The sequence below is a fragment of the Sinocyclocheilus anshuiensis genome, unplaced genomic scaffold (genome assembly GCF_001515605.1).
Source record: "Sinocyclocheilus anshuiensis isolate Anshui unplaced genomic scaffold, SAMN03320099.WGS_v1.1 scaffold3360, whole genome shotgun sequence".
NCBI lineage: Eukaryota > Metazoa > Chordata > Actinopteri > Cypriniformes > Cyprinidae > Sinocyclocheilus > Sinocyclocheilus anshuiensis.
Window position 1 is genome coordinate 302,844 of NW_015553483.1, and position 25,021 is coordinate 327,864.

At 36.0% G+C, this 25,021-nt stretch overlaps 1 protein-coding gene across 2 annotated transcripts; it reads right to left on the reverse strand.

Annotated features, from left to right (window-relative positions):
* Positions 1-957: 957 nt before the first annotated feature.
* Positions 958-25,021, reverse strand: LOC107668345 (receptor tyrosine-protein kinase erbB-3-like). 2 transcript variants are annotated; one of them, XM_016460188.1, is made up of 29 exons: positions 24,582-25,021; positions 17,581-17,732; positions 17,318-17,498; positions 15,403-15,528; positions 14,814-14,876; positions 14,520-14,638; positions 14,237-14,378; positions 12,978-13,091; positions 12,723-12,840; positions 12,362-12,435; positions 12,153-12,243; positions 10,925-10,933; positions 10,398-10,594; positions 10,133-10,265; positions 9,963-10,056; positions 8,721-8,878; positions 8,537-8,590; positions 8,287-8,428; positions 7,147-7,266; positions 6,957-7,055; positions 6,691-6,876; positions 6,443-6,598; positions 5,356-5,431; positions 5,135-5,281; positions 3,687-3,784; positions 3,417-3,599; positions 2,947-3,012; positions 2,207-2,453; positions 958-2,122 (listed from the first exon to the last, which is right to left on the reverse strand). In XM_016460188.1, the coding sequence occupies exons 1-29, from the start codon at positions 24,658-24,660 to the stop codon at positions 1,329-1,331; spliced, it is 4,218 nt and encodes a 1,405-aa protein (XP_016315674.1). In that variant the 5' UTR covers positions 24,661-25,021; the 3' UTR covers positions 958-1,328. The 2 variants fall into 2 exon arrangements, with proteins under 2 accessions (XP_016315674.1, XP_016315675.1); XM_016460189.1 differs by lacking the exon at positions 10,925-10,933.

A 25,021-nucleotide genomic window follows, 5' to 3' on the forward strand; every position in this document is an offset into this window, starting at 1 on the left:
ATTATAAGTATATAAGTAGCAGGAATAGTAGCCTATGTTATTATTATGCTGTTCTACATTTAGCAAATGTGTGTTTTTTTTTTTACTGTAATACAAACCTCCATCAGATTTAGTGTTGTCTTGATCGTCAGAATAACATGCACGAGTTTCTATGAAATTATGACAATACTTTGGACTTTTGTTGTCATTTTCAACCAGCTTGTTGAGTTTATCATGGTTCATGATGGTTAAAGTAAATAATTGAATTAAATTAAACAATGTTGCAGTTAATACTCATGAAACTGAAGGTGACAACATGTAAAGATTATGAGTTGTGTTATGAGTGATAGGCTATTTTATAATTAATAAATTAAACCTGGTAAGCACATAAAATGTAAAACATTAGCAACAAAATATTTTTTTCAGATCATTTAATTAACTGTTTACCTGTAAATGAATAAAATATGCAACGTCTCACAGACTTTGTTCAATCTTTATATTTCTGACTTGCAATGCAAACCATTAATTTGTCTCTAGTTTGCACACATTTGTGCCTTTAATGTCTGATTACAACCCTCATTCACATTCTAGTAGCCTTATCAGTGCATTTTATTCTCAAAATGTAATTTCCACAACTGTCATTTACACCACCAAATGTTTTCATACACATATTATTTGCCTTTAACAAAGGCAGCCATTAAAATTGTTGTCGTAAATATATATATATATTAAACCTAAACGAAAATGAGAAATGTTCTAATCTAAAATAGATCGTCAATGAACTGAAATAAGGTAAAAATTAAGTACTAAAATTACTAGAACTAAAAGTGAAATAAACATAGGTCATATATATATATATATATATAATGATTTTTACACTTTTGATTAAAATATTTTTAAATATAATGTCCTACTCTAGTTTGACAAAACATTGGTGACAGCTAAATATTTTTGCATAATAACAATTAAGTATGGGAGACAATAAACTTGAAAGATTACTTTTACTGATAGAGAAAAATCAATATACAATAACTGTTTTTTTTTTTTTCCAAAAAGGCTTGTTCCTCATTGAGTACACAAAGATAATCGTCTTAAAAAACAAACATGAATCTATACAAAACCACAGGAGTTGAACAAACAAGTGGAGGTAGGCCAATCTTCAACAAGACAAGTGATTTTATACTATAATAAAGTATAATATTTTGTTGGCACATAAGCATAAATTTATATGTTCAAATTCTGAACACATGGTAGATATACGTCCTTAGAAACTTGTTGGGTTTGTCAGTCCATTCTGTTTCCACCACTGATCCATCACATTGTTTATGTTAGTCAGTTGAAGTCAATAATCATGTGCAAACTGCATCCTGCTTGTGGAACAGTCTGCTGTGCCAGTAGTCCGGGTTGTCAAATGAAGTGTTTTGCGCCTCCATTCCAGCACACACTTTTAGGAAGGATCTGAGACCAGTCTTTTGTGGCTCCTCTCCCACAACAGGTCTTCCCTTTACTGGAAAGTTCTGATAATCAGCCTGATCTCTGTCCTCAGAGTCAGTTCTCCCAAATGCCTCCATGTCCACATATTCACTGCGCCATGTAGTAAGATCAGAATCCTCATTCTCCTTAGGCCTATGTCTTGCACTTACATTTTGGTAAATCGCTTCTCTGCTGTCACTCACCACCTCATCTGGACAGCTCGCGGGACTGTTTCGCTGATGTATGTCTGTACGTATGTCCATGTATTCATACTCAACCACCACGTCTTGTGGTGGCTCTTCCTCTACAGGGCTGCTCTCTGACTGGTTCTCATCAGTACACATTACTGTTCCAACCAGACCGTATTCACAAGCAGCAGCAGCAGACTCCACGCTGTCTCCTTCAGACGAACTAGTGCCCTTATCTGACTGTTCGGTTTGTGTTGAGTCAGTGTCTCTCTTCTGTGGTAAAATGCTGCATGTGTAAGGAGAAGCAGGGGAGGATGGGCTGCTCAGTGCTGATGAACCATCAGTGCTGTCTGTGGGTGAAGTAGAAAGCTGAGGGGGCTGTTTGTTCATTAGCTCATACTCTTGTATTTCTGTTTTTGGTGGCGGGAGAGCACTCTTGGAGTTTCTGGATGCCCTTCCATAAGGAACAGTGCTTCTGGAAGCTAAATGAGAAGATATGCGTCATAAAAATGGCACGCAGTTGAGTCTCAATAATGACTAAAACTGCGAGTGCAGTATTGGTTTACCTTTCTCTGTGGGCAACACATATCCATAATGGTCCTCGTCTACACCCTCCAGACCTGAGGAAAACGGATCTGAGGCCACAGACACGCCGTTGGATATGTAGGCACTGTCCATACGGCTGCGACCTCTGCGCAGACTACCTGTTTGAGAACTAAGTTCAGCCATTTCAATGTCCACCATGGTCCCCCTGCCTTCTGAGCACTCTGACTCTGTCCTCACTGAGCCCATCTTCCTCCTCTGGGCTCTCATCTGTGTGGGAACAATACAAATAGATTACTTCACATTCTGTCTTCTAATGTGATCTAATGCTGTGGATTTCAAACAAGGGTCTGTACAAAAACAAATATATATATTTTTTTTTTTTTGGAGGACTGTCACAGTTAACTGTTAAAAATATCTAATATTACATTTTAATACCAATGTTTCTCAAATCTTAAATCATATTTCTTAATATTTTCCCACAGTAACATAAGTAATAAAAAGCCTATTATTTAATGTTGCTTTCCCTTACATAGTATAAATGAGTCTTTAGCATTAAAATATATAGCTGACTTTAGATTTTATGAAAGGGAATTCTCGCAAGAGGATTATATATTGGGGTCCTTGGCACCAAAAAGTTTGAAACCCCTGATTTAATGCATGTTCATACTGTGACATAATAAAAAAGTTCATTTGAGCTGAAAGCCTGAAGTTATATATAGCTGTAGTCAAGTTAACATGATAAGATGATACGAAAGCTGACCTGTCTAGGGTCGTCCCCTGGGGTCATGGGGAGATAACCTATTGGTGTTGTGTGTTCTGTGGTGCCCTGAAAAGAGAGAGAGAAAAAAAATGATTTCAATTAAATGCTGTTCTTTTGAACTTTCTAGTCACCAAAGAATCCTGAAAAAAAAATCAGCATATTAGAACGATTTCTGAAGTGACACTGAAGACTGGAGTAATGACTGCTGAAAATTCAGCTTTGTATCACTGGAATAAATTACATTTTAAAATATATTAATATAGAAAATATATTTTAAATTGTAATAATATTTCACAATACTACTGTTTTTACTGTATGTTTTACTGCATCAAATCAATTCAGCCTTGGTGAGCATAAGAGACTTCTTTAAAAACATTAAAAAAAAGAAATCTTACTGAATCCAAACTTAGTGTAAACGGTAGTGTAAACGTGAAAGAAATGTTTGTTGAAGTGTATTGCAGACATCTCACCTTGTAGGAGGTCATGCGGAGGCGAGAATGACTTCTAGTTGTTGACAGCTGGAGAGGAGGAGTAGCAAACCCATCCTGCAATACCTCATCATCATCATCATCCTCCTCCAAGTTTGCCTCTAAATGAGAGCCTTTAACATATCGTTGGTGGCTTTCATCTGCACCAGTGCAATTCTGAGGAGGCTACATTATGACACAGAAATCAATGTTTAAAGCAATCACAAACCTGCTTTCTAGTGAACATTTTCAAATAAAATCTTGATTTCTTACTTTCACCACAAGGTATCGTGGTGGATCCCTGGCCATTCTCGTAAATTCACTGGCGAGCTCTTTAAATGTAGGCCTTACATTCTCATCAATCATCCAGCCTGAGGATAGCGGGGTTAAAAATAATGATGCAGGATAACAGGGCCGGATCTAGACATTTGGAGGCCCCCCCACCCCCAATAAAAAGCACTTAAAACAAATATGATTCCTAACCTTTTTATTTATACAACATTTCATTTGACATGTTGTATAATTTTACTTATACAGCTCAAAAGTTAGGACACATTACTATTTTTAATGTTTTTGAAAGATGTCTGCTCATCAAGTCTGGATTTATTTGATCAAAACAATTGTAATATTGTAAAATATTATTACAATTTAAAATAATGGTTTTCTGTTTTACTATACTTTAAAATATAATCTATTCCTGTGATTACAAAGCTGAATTTTCAGCATCATTACTCCAGTCATTACTTTTTGAATAAAATGTATTCCTTTGATGGCAAAGCAAAATTTTCAGCAGCCAGTCAGTCCAGTCTTCAGTGTCACATGATCCTTCAGAAATCATTCTAATATGCTGATTTATTATCAATGTTAGAAACAGTTGTGCTGCTTAATATTTATTTTATAGCCTGAGAATTTTTTAGGATTTTATGATGATTAAAAAGTTGTTTAAAAATGTAAAAAAATAGAAATCTTTTAGAACAATATAATTCTTTACTATAACTTATCAATTTAACACATCCTTGCTGAATATTACTGTTTTTTTCTGTATTTTTGATCAAATAAATGCAGACTTGATGAGCAAAGAGACTTCTTTAAAAAACCTTACAAATAGTAATGTGTCCAAACTTTTGACCAGTATTATATGTACATATTAATCAATCTTTATCTAAGGTAATCTCTTTTTTGTTTGTTTAGGATGTTATTATAGCCGTGATATTATTATTATTATTTATAATACATTATAATTAATTTATTCACAGTTCCTGAATACCACTTCAGTAAATAAACATCATGGCTTTTATCATTTTTGTCTGGGAAAAAAAAAAATAATAATAATAATAATAATTAAAAAAAAAAAAATAATAATAATAAAAAAAATATATATATATTATAGTTATTTTCAAAGCTTTCAATGTACTCTCATTAAAAAATAACTTTAATAATGTTTATTAGTTCTAAAAAATATTTTTTTTTGCTCAAAACTAACCAAAATTAAAAATTTCTGCACAGGAGAGACTTGGTCTTGTTTCAAAACAAAAGGAAATATATGTCTGTATCCGCATCGGCTTTCGACCAAAATGATTTGAAATTCGATATTGGATATCGACAAAAATCTAATATTGTACATCCCTTGTTAAAAATGTGTTTATAAAGATATTCAGTGCTTTTTTAAAGTTTTATAAAATCATGAAATGTTTCCCAAATGTGTCAAGCATCTGCCTTACACTTGACCATGACCATGTAGACATCTATGGTGCAGATTTGTGGTTGAGCCAGTCGCTCTCCTTTCTCCAATAGACCTGGCACATCATGAGGATGCATGGATGCATATGGCTCAGCTCCATATGACATCATTTCCCATACAGTCACCCCTGGAATAAGAAAGAAGAACTTCAAACAACTAAACAAAATCAAACACTTGATATTCAACAGCACTGAGACTCACCGTAGCTCCACACATCACTCTGATGAGTGTATCTTCTGAAGAGGATACTCTCTAATGCCATCCATTTTATTGGCATCTGAAAAAGAGACCATCTTTAAACATCAGAAACTTCAACAGATGATGCTTTTTTATGACACTTATTTCTCATAAAAATAACAAATTATCACCCCCTTCGCTAGGTGGTGTGAGAATATATATACAGTATATTCTAATTCTATTTTATCTATTTGTTTACTTTTTTTATTTAAAAAAAACACACTTCATCTTCTAACACTTGCACTCTCTATTTGTTCTCTAACTGCTTGTTTTCTTTTTATTTATTATAAAAAATGACCCTCTAACACTAGTTCCCTATTCTTTTTCTATTCTATCTACTTGTTTCTTTATATATACACACACTGTATATATATATATATATACAGTGTGTATATATATATATATATATATATATAATATACACACATACATTTTATATGAACATTTTGCATTAACATTTTATATTAATTTCACATATTTGTTTAAAAAAATATTTTTTAACTATACACTATTGTTGAAAGGCTTTTTTATTAAAGAAATTAATACTTTCATTCAGCAAGAATGCATTAAATTGATCAAAACTGACAGAAAGGACTTTTACATTGTTACAAAAATATTATATTTTCAAATAAATGCTGTTCCTTTGAACTTTCTATAATAATCAAAGAATCCTGGGGGGGGAGTACGGTTTCCACAAAAATATTTAAGGAGCAGAACGGTTTTCAACATTGAGAATAATAAGATATAAGCATTTTAGAATGATTTTTGAAGGATCATGTGAGAATGAAGACTGGAGTAATGATGCTGAAAATTCAGCTTTGCCATCAAAAATTGCATTTTTAAATATATATTAAAATTTAAAAAAGTAAAAAGACTTGTATAAATTATAATAATGTTACAGTATTACTATTTTACTGTTTTTAAATACATAAATGCAGCCTTGGTGAGCCTAAGGCACTTCTTTCAAAAACACAAACAAAAAAAATCGTACCAACCCCAAACCCAACGGTAGTGTATATATCTTATTTCAGAAGTTTAATCTGTAAATTACCTTGTGTTCACTGTACACATATTTCTTATCATCTGGATACAGCAGGTCTACCACCCCAAAGTCTGAGATCTGTACTATGTATTCACTCTTGAGTAGCACGTTGCGTGCAGCGAGGTTCCTATGGGCTATGCAGTGCTCCTCAAGATAATACATTCCCTAAAGATACATACAGATACAGATGTTGTGTATAAACATTACGTACCAATACGTTTTGTGTTACATGCTATTTCTCATCTCAGTCATCTCACCTTTGCAATCTGCACACACCAGTTGAGCAGACGCTGAGGATCCAGACTGTCTTTGTGTTGGCGAAGGTGTTGCAGCAGGGATCCGTGAGGACTGAGCTGGGTGACCAGCTGCAGACTCGTACCCAGACAGATCCCAAGGTGACGCACTATATACGGGTGATCCAGGCTTCCCATCGCAAGCATGTGCTGCAGACAGGTGAAAAATCACTATGAAGGCGTGAAGCAACACATGTATGAGTGTACATTATTGCAAGCTAATGTCTCACATCAGTAATCTCTGTGAAGGTCTGCCGGCCACTGCGGTCTTGGATGGTCTTTATAGCCACAGGGATTTTTACAGAGTCTCCTTCAGGAATCCAAAAGCCCTGAGGATAAAGTCACTTAAACTTAATCACAGTTCAGAGAACAGGTAACGGAGTTTCGCAAAGGCAAACTTAATGCGGGAGTCATTCCAACCTTATTCACAGTGCCAAAGACTCCGTAGCCCAGGAGTTTGCCCTTTCGCAGCTCTTGTGGTTTTAGGATGCGAGCATGCACTTTTGTCCCCTTCTCTCCTGGATCCAGCGGCTCCATGCTCTGTGTGGAGACAGGAGGAAATTTGCATCATATAATATAGACAACCAAGGAAGTAACAGTTTTTGGAAACTATGGCAGTTAAAAATGTCTGAATATCACAAATACTTTCTGGAGGCAATGTTTACTCAGTTACTCAGTATTAATACAATACAATATTAATTCTGTATCACTAGACAAGCTTTGCTACTGTATATGTACAAATGTTTGGGGCCTTTAAGATTTGTTATTGATGTTTTCGAAATAAATCTCTTATGCTCGCCAACTTTAAAGAAATGTTTTCTATTTGAATATATTTTTTAATAAAACGTATTCCTTTGATGGCAAAGCAAAATTTTCAGCAGCCAGTCAGTCCAGTCTTCAGTGTCACATGATGCTTCAGAAATCATTCTAATATGCTGATTTGGTGTAGAAGAAACATTTCTTTTTATGATCAATGTTGAAAACAGTTGTGCTGCTTAATATTTTTATGGAAACCTTGATTCATCACTTAAGACATTTTCTTTTTAAGACAATTGCTTTTTACTCATTTACTTTACTATTACTTTGCAGTCACTTTTGATCAATTTAATATGTTCTTCTTAATAAAAGTAATGTACACTTTACAGTACATTCTAATTTTTAACACTGATTAATGTATTAACTAACAAGCTCTAACAATGAACAATGCATTTTTACAGCATTTATTAACCTTTGTTAATATAACAATGTTCACGTTCATGTTAGTTCACAGGACATTAACTAATGTAACAGATACAAATTTTGATTAACATTTACTAAGAGTAGTAAATGCTGTAAAAGTATTAATCATTTTTAGTTCATGTTTACTAATGTGGTTAACTAAAGTTAACAAATGAAACCTTATTGTAATTACAAAAGCATGTATTCATATTAAAAAAAGTCTTACCTATTATATAGATTGTAAAGATAAATCACTGTATTTTAAAAATGCATGGAACCTTATTTTTACTTTCATGTAGGTTAAGTAAAGAGCATTGTATTTAAGCAGATGAAATGGCTCACCTCACCACTCTCCAGGTACCTTCTTAGTGCTCTTTTGCGGCGGATGACCAGGCCTCTGTGATACAGCATACCAAGCACAAACAGTGCCAGGAGCACGATGATACCAGCAAACACAGCAACTGCTATACCTGCGATCTGAGAACTATTAGGAAGGTGTTTGGTTAAGGAAAACATAATTGATGCTTACATCTGAGTTACATCTGACAACGTTTGTACTTTCTAATTGTAACCAGAAGAGGGCACTACTAACCTGTTCACAAGTCTGTCAACCTCTATACAGTTTGTGAGTGCAGGGCCTGTGCATCTGGTGAGGGGGCAAAATAACCACAAATGAATGTTTCATTTCGTCCACTGCGTTCTCGGGTAACCATTAGAATGATCAATTAGAACTGACATCTGTTTAGACACATTAGTTTAGTTTTAGCGTGACTTACCCTCTTGTGCAGTTAAGGTGACAGGGCTTACAATGACCTTCTGCATTAGGATATTTAAATATGGTCTGACCCTTTTCCCCGTTCACTCCATTAGGACAAGTAGAAACGCAGTGAGGGCCATCCATCAGGTTCGAACATGTTACACACTGATCAGCACCCTGATGCACAAAAAAAGAAAGACAACTTATATAAGATATTTATTAGTAGAACATGTATTCCTGTCACTAAGCACCTAAGACAAACAGTTTGCATGAATTTCTTTTATTAAGTCACTGTTAAAAGTGATGTATTGCACAATGAACAGTTCTGAAGCAAAGAGCCTGCAAAGCCTGTCTGGCAGGTTACTGTAATCAAGCGAACATGCAGACATTACACAGAGAGTGAGTGGGTTGGATTTTTTTATCGTAAAATAGTTTTGTTTACATTATTATCATAACACCCTCTAGCACTATCATACACAGTAAGAAAGATGTGAGAGGTTGATTAAAAATGTGTCAAATAGGCACTGTTAAAAACAAAGACTTGGACATTATAAAGTTTAAGAAAACAAACCACATGAACAGCAGATCTAAGCCGGGGAAAATCTGAGCTATTTTCCTCTAAGCTGGGTAAAATCTAACTAAAAGAGGATATACACACACTGCGTTATTTTATAGACTACAAAAGCTAGGATATGACTTGCGCACAGGAACTTGTATCTGACCTTTCAAGTTTTTAAAAGAGTTGATTCATGCCTAAAATGGATTTACAGACTGACAAATTAAATCTATACAGATGAGAGAGGGAGAAAGCTATGGGGCCCCAAATGTGACAAAATGACTTGAGAATCACAATTTCAAAAATAATCAGTCAATATTTATTTTATTTTATTTTAAGATGAGAAAAATTATTTCTGAAATAAATATGTAGTGCCACATTTGGACCAGTGTTATTTTAGTATTATTTATATACTATTAGTATTTAATATTGTAATATTTTGAATGAGCTTTTAATTTGAATTTAATTTTTAGTTATTTTGTTATTTGGTTTTGTCATTTTTATTTTATTTTCTACTTTAGTTCATTTTATTTCAACAAAAATGAGAAATATTGGCAACTGACATTTTTTTGTCTAATATTTATATTTTATTTCCGTTTTATTTCAATGAATGAAAATAACAATGATAATGACACTGAAATGGGCCCCCGTGGACAGCTAAAGCAAAATGAAAGAAAGAAAAGGCTAAATAAAAATGTTGCATACTTTTCCTTGGCATGTTTGTTTCCCATTTTGGGGTAAACACTCAGGGTGACAAGCAAGGCACTCTCCATTCTCTGTTGCATACTCCCGTGGCTCTCTGTGGACACACAGAGTCCTTCAGACACTGACCCAACTTTCAATAAACTTATAGTAAATCTACAAAACACACTGACCCAGAGTAGAGGTTGCAGTGGGATACACAGGTGCCATGCCGACTGTGGTTCCTGCATGACAAACACTGCTCAGGCCCCGGGCCCCAACATCCTGCTGCTGAGCACAGTGGGTCACACACATGGCCCTCTTCCTCTGTTTACATGAACACAGACATGCAAAGCAAAAGATTGTTTGTGTACATGTTAACGATGGACGACAAAATAATAACATACATATGTGAAACAAGTAGTATGCATTCTCCTGTTAGGGGGAAACTTAACTTACCACACTTGATCTGGGGTTTGTTGTCCTTGATGTCATTATCACGGTTACCGGTGACGATCTGGCTCCAGTCGACGGTGTGATGGTAACACAGGTTTTTATTCTGAGTGATGTACACACTGCCATCGCTGATCTCATGCAAGGAACGCAGTCCCAGAGACGTGAGCGAGGGAATCTTCATCACCAACAAAGAGAAGGGCCTAATGGAGAGGATGAAATAAATGAGAAATAGGAAAATGAATGAAGGAAGGGACAGATCCACAGTGATTTCCCTTGAGAACTTAAATATAAGCACCCGTGCCAGATCATAAAACGAAAGTAGATGAACCATTCATGACCCTGAATATTTGCTCATACATGCCCCTCTTATCCTTACGGAAACATTTCACAACCCATCAGGAATATTGCCGTCATTACTTGGAACCCACAGCAGGAAAAAGACAATGTTTGTGCATGTGATTGAGAGAGAGAGCAGTACAGAAATACCGGTTCTCAGACAGTTAGTTTTGCAGGTTGCAGGGAGTACATACCTCTTGGGGCTGCGGGACAGACATAAGCACATGTGGAGAATGAGGGGAGTAACATATAATCACAGGGAACACAAGAAAACAATGGTGAGACACACAAACAATGTTAAACACTGCAGGATTAAAAAGCATTAAAACACTAAGTGATGTGTGTGAGTGGGATGTGACTGGGAAATGACACACAAAATAATGACTGATGTGCTGCACATGCACACACACACAAGGTCCAAAATTACCATGACAACCCATGAATGATATTAAAATTCTATACTATTTTGTCGAAACAAATAAAAAAAAAAATGCTAAAAACTAAAATCAAACTTTTTAAATTCTTGAAGTAAATTTAGGCATCAACATTATAATTTACATTAAGAAAAATGGATATTTATTTTGAGATGTACTCTTTGAGACTAATTAAATTTGAGAACGTTTTACTTTAAGTGAGCATTAGATGGTGGTAAAAGGAGTGTATACAAATAGCAAATGAGTGTAAACAATTAGATATTCAATATTGTCTAATATATACACTGCCATTTAAAAGTTTGGGATCAGTGAGATTTTTTTTTTTTAAGAAATTAATACTTTTATTCATTAAGGATGTATTAAATTGATCAAAAAATTGATCAAGTGACAATAAAGACATAATGTTTCTAAATGTACAAGATTTCTATTTTTATTTCAAATAAATGCCATTCTTTTGAACTTTCAATAAAAAAAAAAATGACTCAGTTTCCACAAAAAATATTAAGCAACACTGTTTTCAATATTGCTAATCATATGAAATGTTTCTTGAGCACCAAATCAGCATATTAGAATGATTTCTGAAGGATCATGTGACACTGAAGACTAGAGTAATGATGCTGAAAATTCAGCTTTGCCATCACAGGAATAAATTACATTTTAAAATAAATTAAAATATAAGCATAATATAAATATATTTCACAATACTACTGTTTTTACTGTTTTTTGTCTTGGTGAGCATAAGACACTTCTTTCAAATACAAATTTTTAAAATCTGACCCCGAACGTTGTGTGCATCAGTATTGAACAATACAAGTAAAAAAATAACATCTTTTTTTGTAATAACAATACTGCAGTATATACATTTTCATGGCCAATAAAACATATTCATAATAATTCACCCATATGAATTTGCATGTGTGGCAAAAAGTTAATATTGGACCCTGCGAACATATATAAAACACAAACTCCTACACACTCTCAGTCTTACTTGTGTAGAGATCTTCCCTGAATGGTAGTGAGACTGGAGAAAACAGACAGATCGCTGAGTTCATCGGGCCAAGACTGAATGTTCAAAATTCCTACAAATCACACACACACCGCTGAGTCACAACATGACGAAGAATGACGTAACAAAAACTACAGCAACAAGAACATAAACAGAGAGCAATCAGTTTAAGCCTAAAATAATTAGCATACCAGTAATTTCTCTGACAGTGTTAAACACTTTGAGTTTTTCAGACTCCAGAGGTGGTATGTTATGATAGACGTCTCTGCAAAATAAGAACAGAGTGGATATTAGCATAAACAATTTCAGTAATGGACTCCCTGTGGCCGCTCATCAATCAGCTCTGTTTATTCATCAGTTAATAATATGTGAAATGCTGGTGAAGACAGTGAAAAAACCTGAGCTTAGAATTAGCCAATGAATCACACGTAAAAGCCTAATTAAAGATTTCGATGACATTACCAGGTCTGGAATATAGCACTGACTGTTTATGGCACAGTGTTGTTCAAGTCTGAAAGAGCTTATCAAAGAGTGTTTATGTGTGTGTCTTACCCTTTGATACCTAAGATCAGAAAATGTAGACTTCCTTGGATCTTGGTACAGTTGATAAAGCTGTCTATGTTACTGGAGTCCACTGTCTGTCTATGACTTGCTCCTGTTCCCTCACATACTACACAGAGAAAGAGAACAAATCTGAGGGACCACATGACACCAAATTAATTGTCTCTTATTCAAGACTCATAAGCAAACACTGCATTCAGCTGCTGTGGTCCATAAAATTAAAAAACGGTTAGATGGACACTTTACCTTTGGGGCATAGGCCAATGCAAGGTTCACACTGCTTAATGCCATTTTTCTTTTTGTCTTTTTTCCCAGGAGGGCAACTGCTCACACATGCACTGCCATCCACAATAAAGTGTCCTGAAAAAAATACAAGGAAAAGGGCATCCATTCTACACATCGCACTCTTCATTATGTGTCTTAAGAGAGCTATGAGATTCTCTTTTTTCTTTAATGTGCTTTGTAAACTACCATTTTTACAGCATCATATACAAACACAGTTCTCAAAGAAGAGCCACCTGTCATGAAAGTGTATTTTGCATCATTTCTATTAAAATATCTTTAAAAATACGTATATATACATAACATTTCTATAAATAAAAATGATTAAAATGATAAAAATATATGTATTTTGAGACATTTTTAAAAGGAATTATTTAGTGGTTATTTGTTTTTTGATTTTGTGACTTTCTGTATATACTTCTGATGGTAAGTGACAGTGATTTGATTATGTTGTTTAAGTCAGATAAAAAAAATATCATAAATATACTTAAAATTTCCATAAATAAAAAGAATTCATATTATAAACTATATGTATTTTAAAGACTATTTACGAATAATTTATATATATATATATATATATATATATATATATATATATGTTTATGTTTTAGTCCATTGGCCGAGTCTGATTTTATTTCTGAATATGCTTTTTAATGGAAAGTAAAAGTCCATTTTATTTAGTATACTTTTGGTATCTTTGATTTGATGTTGCTCAAGACTAGCAATCACTGTGGTTTAAAACCATGTATTATGTTGCAATTCCTAAAAATGGCACCAGCAATCTCTCCTGTGTTTTATTTACTCTCCAACGCCAACGCAGGTGATGTTTGGCAAGTGTTAATTGTGGACTCTCCGGCCACAAATTTAATCTAAAAGTACAACACAGTAAGGGGAGTGGTGTAGCACCATTCAAATCTGGCATTTGTTTAAACTTGTGTCATGTTTACCATGTTATTCATGGTCTTCCATGGATACGTCAGTGCAGTTCTGATGCACTGTCAATGAGCCATATCATCCAAATCTCTCACTGAATGCTCCCAGAGTTCATTTACAGTTCATTTACAATAATTTACTAACGTATACATCCTTTCCACCAGGTTTCAAACCAGCTATCTTTATCCACCAAGCCACCATTTCCCCAGAAACTGGTTATTTATTTTCTGGCTCATGCTTTAGTAAAACTCTCCTCTGTGGTAAACTGAGTTTAATGGCTCGTAACTCACCGGGACATTTGGGTACGCAGATGGAACCGTACTGATACATGGCTTCAGAGTTGGGCTCCAGCTGAAAGGTCTGTCGGTTATACACCAGAGGCCAAGGGCAGTGAGGGACACAGGCGCCTGAGTGATTGACATGTCGACAGGCCTGTTGGGAGAGTATCAGAGTCAAAAGCCTGAGAAAAGTTTGTTATAATGCTTTGTTTTGTTTTCATTGTATTTGTCTCTTACAATAGATGTGGCAGGTCTTGAGCAATTAGAGTATAATGGCAATAGTGCTAGTACTCACAAAGCAGTCTGTGTCTCTTGGTCCAATGCAGCCTCCAGCACACTCTGTGTGGCAGCACTCATTAGGGTTGGTCCCGAAACAGTGGCCATGACACTGAGGCGCACACACTGTTTTTGTCACTGAAATATACACAGACAAATTACCTTAGTATGGTTTTGTATAGCAGTAGGATATTTATTAAATAATATAAACTGCAAAGTATCACACAAGATACACTATAATTCACAAATTTGGGGTCAGTAAGAAAGTAGAGAAATTTTGAAAGAAACTGAAAGCTGAATCTCAGTTACTCACATTTCTGGCACTGATCTTTACGTGGACCCCAGCAGAACTCTCTGCACGCAGAATCACAGGGTCCTATGAAACACACAGAGAGGTCAATGATCTAAATAAATGAAATTACAGGGATAGTTCTCCCAAAAATAAACATTTTGTCATCAGTACGAGACCCTCATTTGGACCCCATACTGTCTCATTTTATCTGATTTTGTGCTTTTGTTTCAAAACAATTTTGAAACACTGACATCATTGGCATTTAATGCCATTGGTTCTTGTTCCTCACAAAAAAATAAAGTAAAATTTGACAAGGCATCAGAAAGCCTTTTAAGCTACTTTTATGATTTTTTAATGGCTCTCTTTTGTCTTTCAAATCATCATCATCATCCACTTTCCATACATGGTAAATCGCAGCTCAAATGTTCTTCCTCACATCTTCTATTGTGTTTTACAGAAGAAAGACAACAATACGAGGATGGGACAACATGGGGGTGAGTACATGACGAAAACATTTTCTGGACATGAATATCAAAACATAATTGAATGACACTCACCTATCTCACATTCTCAATCAATAACCACCCAATCAAGGTGTGAATGTACAAACCTCTTCTTCCGTTGTTCTGGATCTGGATGCGAGCGACACTGTCTCTGACAATGTCCCACCAGTTGATCCATGGAGCATAACTGAGATTCCTGTTATGGACAATCTGTACTCCTCCTTCCAAGATCTCTGTGTACACAATGAAGAAAGTCTGATTCATTTAAGGCAGAACATGTGATGTATAGAAGATGGCGGCACATAACCACACAGTGGCTCGGCGCTCTCCAAGTAGCAGCAGTTCGTCACTAGAGGGGGAACAAACACCTGTTTGTGCTTGTCTAAAGTATTGTCTATTAAAGGGTTAGTTCACCCAAAAATGAAAATAAACCCACAAATTACTCACCCTCAAGTCATCCTAGGTGTATATGACTTGCTTCTTTCAGACGAATCCAGTCGGAGTTATATTAAAAATTATCTTTGATCTTTCAAGCTGTTTCATGGCACTCAGTGGGTGTTGCATGCGTCCGTCCAAAATAAGTTAAATAAAAAGCGCCCAGTGTCTCACATGGCTCTGGGGGGTGAACAAAGGCCTCCTGTAGCGAATCAATGCGTTTTTGTAAGAAAAATATCCATATTCAAAACGTAATAATCACTTTAATGTAGCTTGCGCCAACAGTCCTACACGGAAGTAGTTCCGGGGGTGGATGACGTATGAGGTCAGTGCTGCGCATGCGCCGGTGAGTGTCGCGAAAACCAATGCATGTTTATAGGATCAAAGGAAGCAAAGTTTGAAGTTTGAAGTCTTAAATATGGATATTTTTCTTTAAAAAAACGTATCGATTCGCTACAGGAGGCCTTTGTTCACCCCCCGGGAGCCGTGTGAGACACTTTTTTTTTATGGATGGGTGCTTTTTATTTAACTTCTTTTGGACTGATGCATGCAACACCCGCTGAGTGGCATTAAACAACTTGAAAGATCAAAGACAATTTTTAATATAACTCCGACTGGATTCGTCTGAAAGAAGAAAGTCATATACACCTAGGAATTTGTGGGCTTATTTTCATTTTTGGGTGAATTAACCCTTTAACTGTACTATATTGAGTGTGAAGAGTTATTTTAAGTTTCAGTTTACTGTCAAGAGAGAATTAAAGAGGGGTTGTTCTAGTTCTTGTAAATGTCTCAGAAGATCTGCAAATAAGTGCAGATAAGTGCAAATAACTGCTCAGCTAACACAAGACGTATAGTATGTGTCCCTTCTGTGCACCTTTTCTAACATCTCAGATGAGTCTGAACAAATCATGTGATAGAGTTTGAATGATGTGACCAACAAAACACACAGACACACTTCTGCCAAGCTCAAGCTCTTTTGAGGGACTGTCTGTATAGCATTTTGCTCTATGGAGTGACATGGGTGTGCCAGTGCTATGCAAATGTGCCAGATTCCTAAACACTCCTACACATTTCCTCAAATCACTGATGTCAAATCACACTGTCACATCATTTTGTTTTGAGAAGGTAACTTTACAAGACATGGGTCATAAATGCTCCACAGAAAGGAATGATTTGAGGAAGCATTTATGATCCAAGTGATACAATCTCTTCCACATTGTAAAAATGATTACTGGATTACGTTTAAAGAAAATACAACTTCAGTCTTCGTACTTAAAAAAAAAACATGTTTAATGTGTTACTTGTTGTTTCTTTGTTATTATTTGTGAAATTTACTAGTAATGTTTGTTTGAAGATTGTTTCAAAATAAATCCATCACCAATTATTTTTTTCAGTGCATTTAAATTTGAGTTTTTGTCCTATATCACTATTCTCAACCAATGAGTAGCAGGACATTTTGTTTCTGTTTCTGCAGTGGCATGTTGCATGGCAGTTTCATGTTCTATTTGGACAAATGACTTATTCTGGACTCAATGTGACATCTGTCACTTTCAATCTTTGATTCTTTTGAATCACATTTAATCTCACCTGTGAGGTTGGTGAGGCCCAGATCTTCCAGGCCACTGTGACTATCAAAATTATGGAAGACCGAAAGGGCCCATTCCTTCTCATACAGGCTGCTACCACGAATCACTCTGAGCTGGTCCAGCGGCAACCTGCTGAACTGGTTCATAGCAATGAGGATGTACCCTGTGACCTCTCGGATACTCTGAAAGAGAAGCATAACATAAGAATTTTATCTTATGGCCAAATCAACCATTATATACAGTATGTATAAAAAATTATCTTACTCCAAGAAAGGAGAAGTCGAGGTCACTCTCCATCTGTGTGATCTCAAGGTTGCCCATGACGATCTCACATCCAGTGTAGCGCTCCTTCAGGTTGTTGTAGTGTTGTACAGGGGAGCCTGTGGAGCTCAGCGCATTCTTGGTGCCCGTGCAAACTGGTGGGGAAAGAAAATAATGAGATCTAATTATGCTGTATATGAGTTTATGGGTCATTTGAATAGCAATTTACTGTCACAACATATATTGTAATTTATTTTAAAGAAATAATACTTTGATTTAGCTAGGATGAATTAAATTGATCAAAAGTGAAAGTAAAGATATTTATAATGTTATAAAATGATTCTATTTCAAATAAATGCTGCTCTTTTGAACTTTTTATTCATCACAAAATCCTGAAAAAATGTATCACAGTTTCCACAAAAATATTAAGCAGCACAACTGTTTTCAGCATTGATAATATAAGAAATGTTTTTTTTTTTTTTTAAAGCAAATCAGCTTATTATGTGATTTCTGAAGCATCATGCGACACTGAAGACTGGAGTAATGGCAGCTGAAAATTCAGCTTTGGCATCACTGGTGAGCTTAAGATACTTTTTTCTAAAAACATTTAAAATCTTACTGACCACAAAATTTTGATCAGTATATTTATTACAAAGAATAATGTCAGCGCAGCCCTCAGTTTTGGCTTATGAACCAGGTTAATACTGTGTGTTTGAATCATTATTGTCACGGTACTGCTCAATTGCCTACATGTGTAGTTCAAGTGCCAGTTCAAGTGTATTACTGTCAGGGGCACATTAACGCACAGGCTTTAACGGGCTGAAGCCCAGGGGCCTACACTTGGGAGGGGCCTACTGGCTGCAGGTAAATTATATTTTTCGAATAATTATTTGTATATATGGGCGTTTGCAGCAGTGACAACAGCATTCTGTAAACAAACTCACACACTCATTTTCAGTGATGCCCTGCTTGTAGTATATGTAGTGAATGGGTGATGTGTTTAGGTTTCCCCCACACAGTTTGTATTGTTGGAATGTTCCACTGATATACTGTGAGCGGAATGCACAATGCAATAGTAAAGAAGCCTAGCACGAGAGCTATTCTGTGTACATGCCTTTATGCACTGATGTTTAATTAAACGCGAGCACGGCATGTTTCAATATAAAAACGCAATTAGCAACCACCAAATAGCCCACATTTATGCCAACTTGCCAAGTGATTGTTTCGATCTACAAACGATGAACAATGAATATTTTGTGTAATTTATGGTGTTTAAATCATACCTGTAAACTCACATTTCGGCCAGGAAAATTTTGATGGCATTTTCTTTTCATATTGCCTCTGTATTATGCCTGTAATAACAGTGTTTACTTTATGTAAAGGTTATAATTCTGCTGCTCCACAAGTGCCACCTTCTGGCAATGAGTGAATTTGCATATTCACTTATTCATATTTTAAAGGGGTCATATGATGCTTTTTTAAAGATCATTATTTTGTGTATTTGGTGTAACAGAATATGTTGACATGCTTTAATGTTCAAAAAACACATTATTTTTCAAATACTGTACATTATTGTAGGTCCTATATGCCCCGCCTCTCTCAAACACGTCGTTTTCAACAAAGTCCCTCCTTCCGACAAGCGCAGTCTGCTCTGATTGGCCAGCTGACTCAGTGCATTGTGATTAGCCGAACACCGCAAGCACTCGTCGGAAATGTAACGCCCCTTACCTGACCCCTTTAAGCAGAACAGTGCTGTAAAAGTTAACTGGCACGTCAACAAGAAAAATTCAAAATGAAACAAAAATAATTGCCAAGAAGCTAAAACAAAATAAAAAATCTAGGGTAGGGGGCCTACCGTAATGCTGTAGCCCAGGGGCCTCTGGTTATCTTAAGCCCCTGATTACTCTACATGCATTTTCCATTTACAAACCAAAAGCTGAATCAAATTATGCTGTCGATAGACATATTAAGTAGTAAATAGCCCAGAATACTTCTTTGTGATAACCCATTTAAATATATAGGCTGATAATCTTTTGTAAATCACTGATCAGTTGAATTGTCAGTTTGATCATCTATTTGTAAATAGCACAAATATATTAGACTGTTCTTGCAAGATGCCGAAGAAACCTCTGTACACAAATATAGTCCTTTTGAAGTGGCCAGTTCCACACAAGGCGTCCACTCACAGCACACACAAAGGACTTCATGCAGTGGCCACAACACAAGGTCATTAACATAATGAGGGCAAGGTCAGAGGTTGCCGAGAAGCTGCAGGTCAGCATGTAGTACAAGACAACTGAAAGTCCCCAAACAGACTTAAAAAGACAAGAACATAATAGTGGGAAACAGCTTCAGACAGAGATGGAATCCAGGGTTATTGGCCCGAGGTGACAGAGAAACATGACAACTGATAGAAAAGTCTCTCTCTCTTGCTCTCTCTCCCTTCACCCCATCCATAAAATACACAAGGGTCTCCATGACCCTTAAGCCATAACTCTTGAGTGTACTGCAGTGCATCTGCAGAGTGGCATTACAGAGGATTGTTCATCATGAGCACATTACTTAACTGACAGTCTGTGTATCACTTTTTATACTGTGGCATTTGAGGCTACCCAGCATGCACTGCAAAAGATTTGAACAGTTTTGAGATTCTGGTCTTGTAAGACATGACGATAAACTAATCTTGGCTATGTTCAAGTTATAGCAAGAATATTCCAGGTTAAATTCAGTACAGCTTTTGTTTTAGTAAAACACATCTTCAGTCTGTAAAAAATGAAGAGAGAATGGAAGCCATCCAGCTAAAGGCCTTTTCTCAGAATCTGAGTCAAACCTGTCCATCACAACACAGATCACAGAGACCCAATTTCTTAACTCAATTTTGACAAAATCTGTAGTTACGGCATTTTGCCTTTGTAGAGCAGAATTTTGCAAATCAGCCCTTAGAGGTGGGACGAGCCAGCCACAAATATGTACACAGCAAGTTCTGGCTGGTGAACCTGCGTGCGTTCACATTCAATAAACCCATCCATCATAGCGTTGCTATAAAATATTAATTGTGTGCAAAGAACACTCAGGAAGAACAAAAAAATCTTTAAATGTTGGGAGCTGGCAACTGCCCGAGAGCCAAGGGAACCTAGTGTGCATTGTGGGCGTATTTTGCGAGGGGTTGAATGGTATATTTCCGAGACTGGCATAATGTAATGTTCAGCTACATGTCTGGGGCCTAAGGCTGAATCTGGCTATGAGATCTAGAGAGGCATTATTAATGAACAAAGCGCAGTATTGTCACTTAGCTATAAATGTGTGGCTCTGTTAATGTGTAGCTGTGATTGACAGTGGTTCTGTGTGTGTGTGTGTGTGTGTGTTTGTGCAGGGCTGAGATCATACAACCAGACAATAGGATGAGTGTGAGCGTAGCACTCTATCAAGAGGAGGGGGAGTCCGGAGAGGGGGACATAAGGACATAATCTAAGAGTGGCCGCTGTCCTCTACACTGCTCCATTCTATACGTTATTGCCTCCCAAAATGTGTAACACCACACCACTGAGTGACTACAACTACAGCAGTCAAACACACTCGCCTGCCCGTCTGATAGTCACAGGAATGAGGCTGGAGGGGAAGAGCTATAGTAGCATGTGTTCTGGGAATGCATAAAAATGTGCCGCTTACAGGAAGTGCTGTCACATGGGTTTCGGTTACACATCTGCACTATTCTGCATGCAAATTCTGCATGTTTGTCTTAGATAAAAGAGCAAATTTACAATGGACGCACTTTGTAAACATCTTAAATGGTGTTATATCTATAAATGTGGCCTTTTATTTCTAGTTTCTGCAATACAAGTTATATATTGGCTCAAGTGGTTTTATCAGTTGAGTTTGAATGTATGCACAATTTATTTGGACTATAAGGTGACTTTTGATTGGTAGCAGTTGATATTGGATATTTACTGACCAATATTAGACATTTAATTGTATATTCTCTTTTCTGCATATTCTTAAATTTTAGATGACTTTTGATATTTTTAAGTGCTATCTTAACCCATATAATGCATTCCAAAAATCTGCATACTGTACAGTTCTTGCATTTCTGGGTCAGATACATATTTATTTTTTAACAAAACAAAACAAAATTAATATTACTCTTACTATTTATTACCGGTACTATTTTTTCATGCTGCAATGGTTCATCAATAGGCATGCATATTCATGTTTACCAACAAAATTAATTTACAAAAGTGTGTGCAAGATATTGGAAAGGCTAAATAGATGTACTCATAATCTCACAGATGTAAAAAAAAAAAAAAAAAACTCAAGATGTAAAAAAAGAAAGTGCATAACATCATGATGTGTAAAGCCTAAGTTTATACCCGGGTCAAAACTCTTTTCTTCTCTTTCTCTCTCTCTTTTTTTTAAATCTAAAAAAAGGAAATGTGCCTTTTGATAGTCTTGGCCCATTTGCAAAGTTTGGTTCCTGTACTGTTTTTTTTTTTTTTGTCTCTTCCAGGTCAAAAAAAACCTGACTGCATTACAGCAATATTACAGCAGAAATTTTAATATTTGAGAGCACTTTTTCTTAAAGAGCGTTTTTAAGACTTTCCACCTCTTTTTTTTTGTCATTACATTCTTGAGCAGATCTCAAAATCAATAGTTATCCATATTTCATACTGTACATTATAATATTGTAATGCATAAATTCTATTAAGCATCACAACATGGATAAAAAATTTTTTTAGACAAATTAGTAGAGGTTTTTAATATTTACCTGCCACAACGCTGAATATTTATTGTACTGGCCAGAATTTTAATCAGTGCATCCCTATTATCTATCCAGTATAATGAAATGAAATCTGAGAAACACCCTTATACAAAAGTCTATGCAGACATGCACGTGTAAAGGTGTACACCCACATGACTTGTACATATTTGCTGTTATATCAGGTATTGTCTAGATAGCATATGCATATTCACACACACACACACATACAATGTCTGGATGCTAATAATATATGGATTTATGGAGTCCTGTTCATTCACACGAGTAATCTTAAGTCAACAGCACCACAGATAGAGAGCAGAGGCCTCTATGGAACATACAATAGAATCCAGCAGCGCACAATGATTATAGTTCAAAGAGCATTAACAGCTTTAGTCAGGGCGGGGACTGAGCATGTATGACAGGTAGAACAAGAGAAAAAAATAAAAAAAGAAGGGTGAATGAAAGAATCCATGAGGGAAAGCAAAGATAGATTAGTAGACACTTGGAGAAAGAAATGAAAGTAGTACTAGTGTCAAACTGAAATAAGAGCCGGCATTAGACAAAAAAAGACAACTTCCAAAACACACATCCACACCTATTCATGTCAACTTTTGCAAGTACAGACTGCTCCGAATCAGAGGCCACTACATTTGGCGGTTAGTGGGACGTATGCATAGTTTCTGTCATTCCTTTTACTAGGAAATCTGTTAAATGAAGTGATGCATTTCACTTTTTAAAAAAAGAGGCTTCGTCTATATAAACACACCTACAGGATCTTAATATTTGATATTGCACCATCAGGAGAGCTTTTTTAGGTCAGTGCAGATGTCAACCATTCAGAATCTTCCCAGTCTTCCTCTCACCGGAAGGAAAGGGTGATTACATTATTAACTTAGTCCAGTCCTTTCTATCAAACCTCTTGCACGCTTAAAAGAGGCTGAACTTTGAAGCCATGGTTGTAAAGGAGTTATTAAAGAGTGGTTTATGATATGGCACTATAGTCACACACCTTATTCTGTTCAGCTCAGTGATGTAATGTGATTGGTGGCAAAAATAAGAGATTGGGGTTGACCATCACGGGAATCATAGTTCTTAAAGCTAATGGTCTGTGGAAAAAGAGTTACTGAGGGAAAAAACAGCCTTTTGCCCTGAAGCTGTTTTAATTATTTCAAGAGTGTCAATACATCAAGTCAACATGACTCACAACCTTGCAACTGTTTAGGGTAATTTAAAAGAACAAGCATTTCTGTGTTTGTACATAGTTCTTTTGAACTGTGAATTGTGATATGTTTCTGATGTGAATCTAAATCTGAATAAAAATGTTGATCATAAAAAAGAACAAGCATTTCCTATTAGTATTACTCAGTACACAAAATCCTACTGTAAAGGCACATTAGCCATCATACATGTCCACATTATTAATGTTCAAGCTCATCCCACTCATACATGCTTTCTCAAATCATTCATACACCCTTGCTAATTTTCATATACAATTAAGTCCTGATCACTCTTAAAAGAAAAGTTCATGGTAACTTTACTTTGCACAAAAGGTACTTTATAATGGAAAAAGGTTCTTTATTATTAAAAATGCAGAAAAAAAAAAGTGAACTGAAAGGTGCTTCGAGGAACCCAAAATGGTTAAACTAAACACCTTTTAGGATAATTTATTTTAAAAAGTATAGGGTAATGGTCAATGGCGATGTCTAGAAAGTCCAAGTGGGTTGGACTTTCTAAAGTCAAACCCACTTGGACTTTAGAAAGTGCTAAACTTCGTGCAAAACATATAGGTCTATATGGCACTTTTATTATTTGAGTATTAATGACTACACAGTGCTTTTAAAAATGCATTTGCCACACCACAGGACTATTTAAATGAGCAGCAAAAAGGTGATTTAAAACGTACGTGTGACCAATCATAGCACCTGCTTTCCTTTATACAGATAAATAGTAAGTAAACATAAAAAAGATAATGTCTGTTATTGGTCAACAACCCAGGTACAGATTACATCCTATAGTTTATAGGTGGAACAACTCATTAAATTTAAACAGGTGGAAAGGGGCTAAAACCAGGGGGTAATAAAGGGCATAAACCATGACAAGGAAATCAAATAACCCCTTAATTTTTAAACTCGCATGATGAATTGTTTGGCGAGACAACGACATGTTCTATAGTAATTCACAAGTGTTTCTTATAACGCCATTTAACGATTACACATATAATTAAAACGAGAGTAAAACACTTGTATACCTTCTTGTGTTTGTGGAGTTACTGGCTGAGGTACACAGAGAAACACGAGAGCGCTGAGCGCGAGCACCTGCTGTCTCATCTCGTCTCGTCCCGTGAGTGAAGGATCGTGTCTGGCTCAGACATACCGCGGAAACCCAGACATCAAGCGCTCCCCTCTCAAGGAAGATGGACAGCCTGGGGATGATATTCCGGTGGGGAAAAAAATATTTGTTTTTTTTGCTAAAATAAAATATCTATGAAATTCTTCTATAACTTTTCTTCGGCTGCTCTCCCTGTTGAATAATCCCTGTTCCCTGTCAATTAATCCGCGGTGCGTGTATGATCAAAAAATTCCGCTTTGCGGTAGCACCTTTTCCGCTTGGATTTTCCCACTTAGTAAACGTACAATAAACTATTTACTAAGCCAAAACGAGATTAGGAGTGAGAAGGAAAACTGAAGG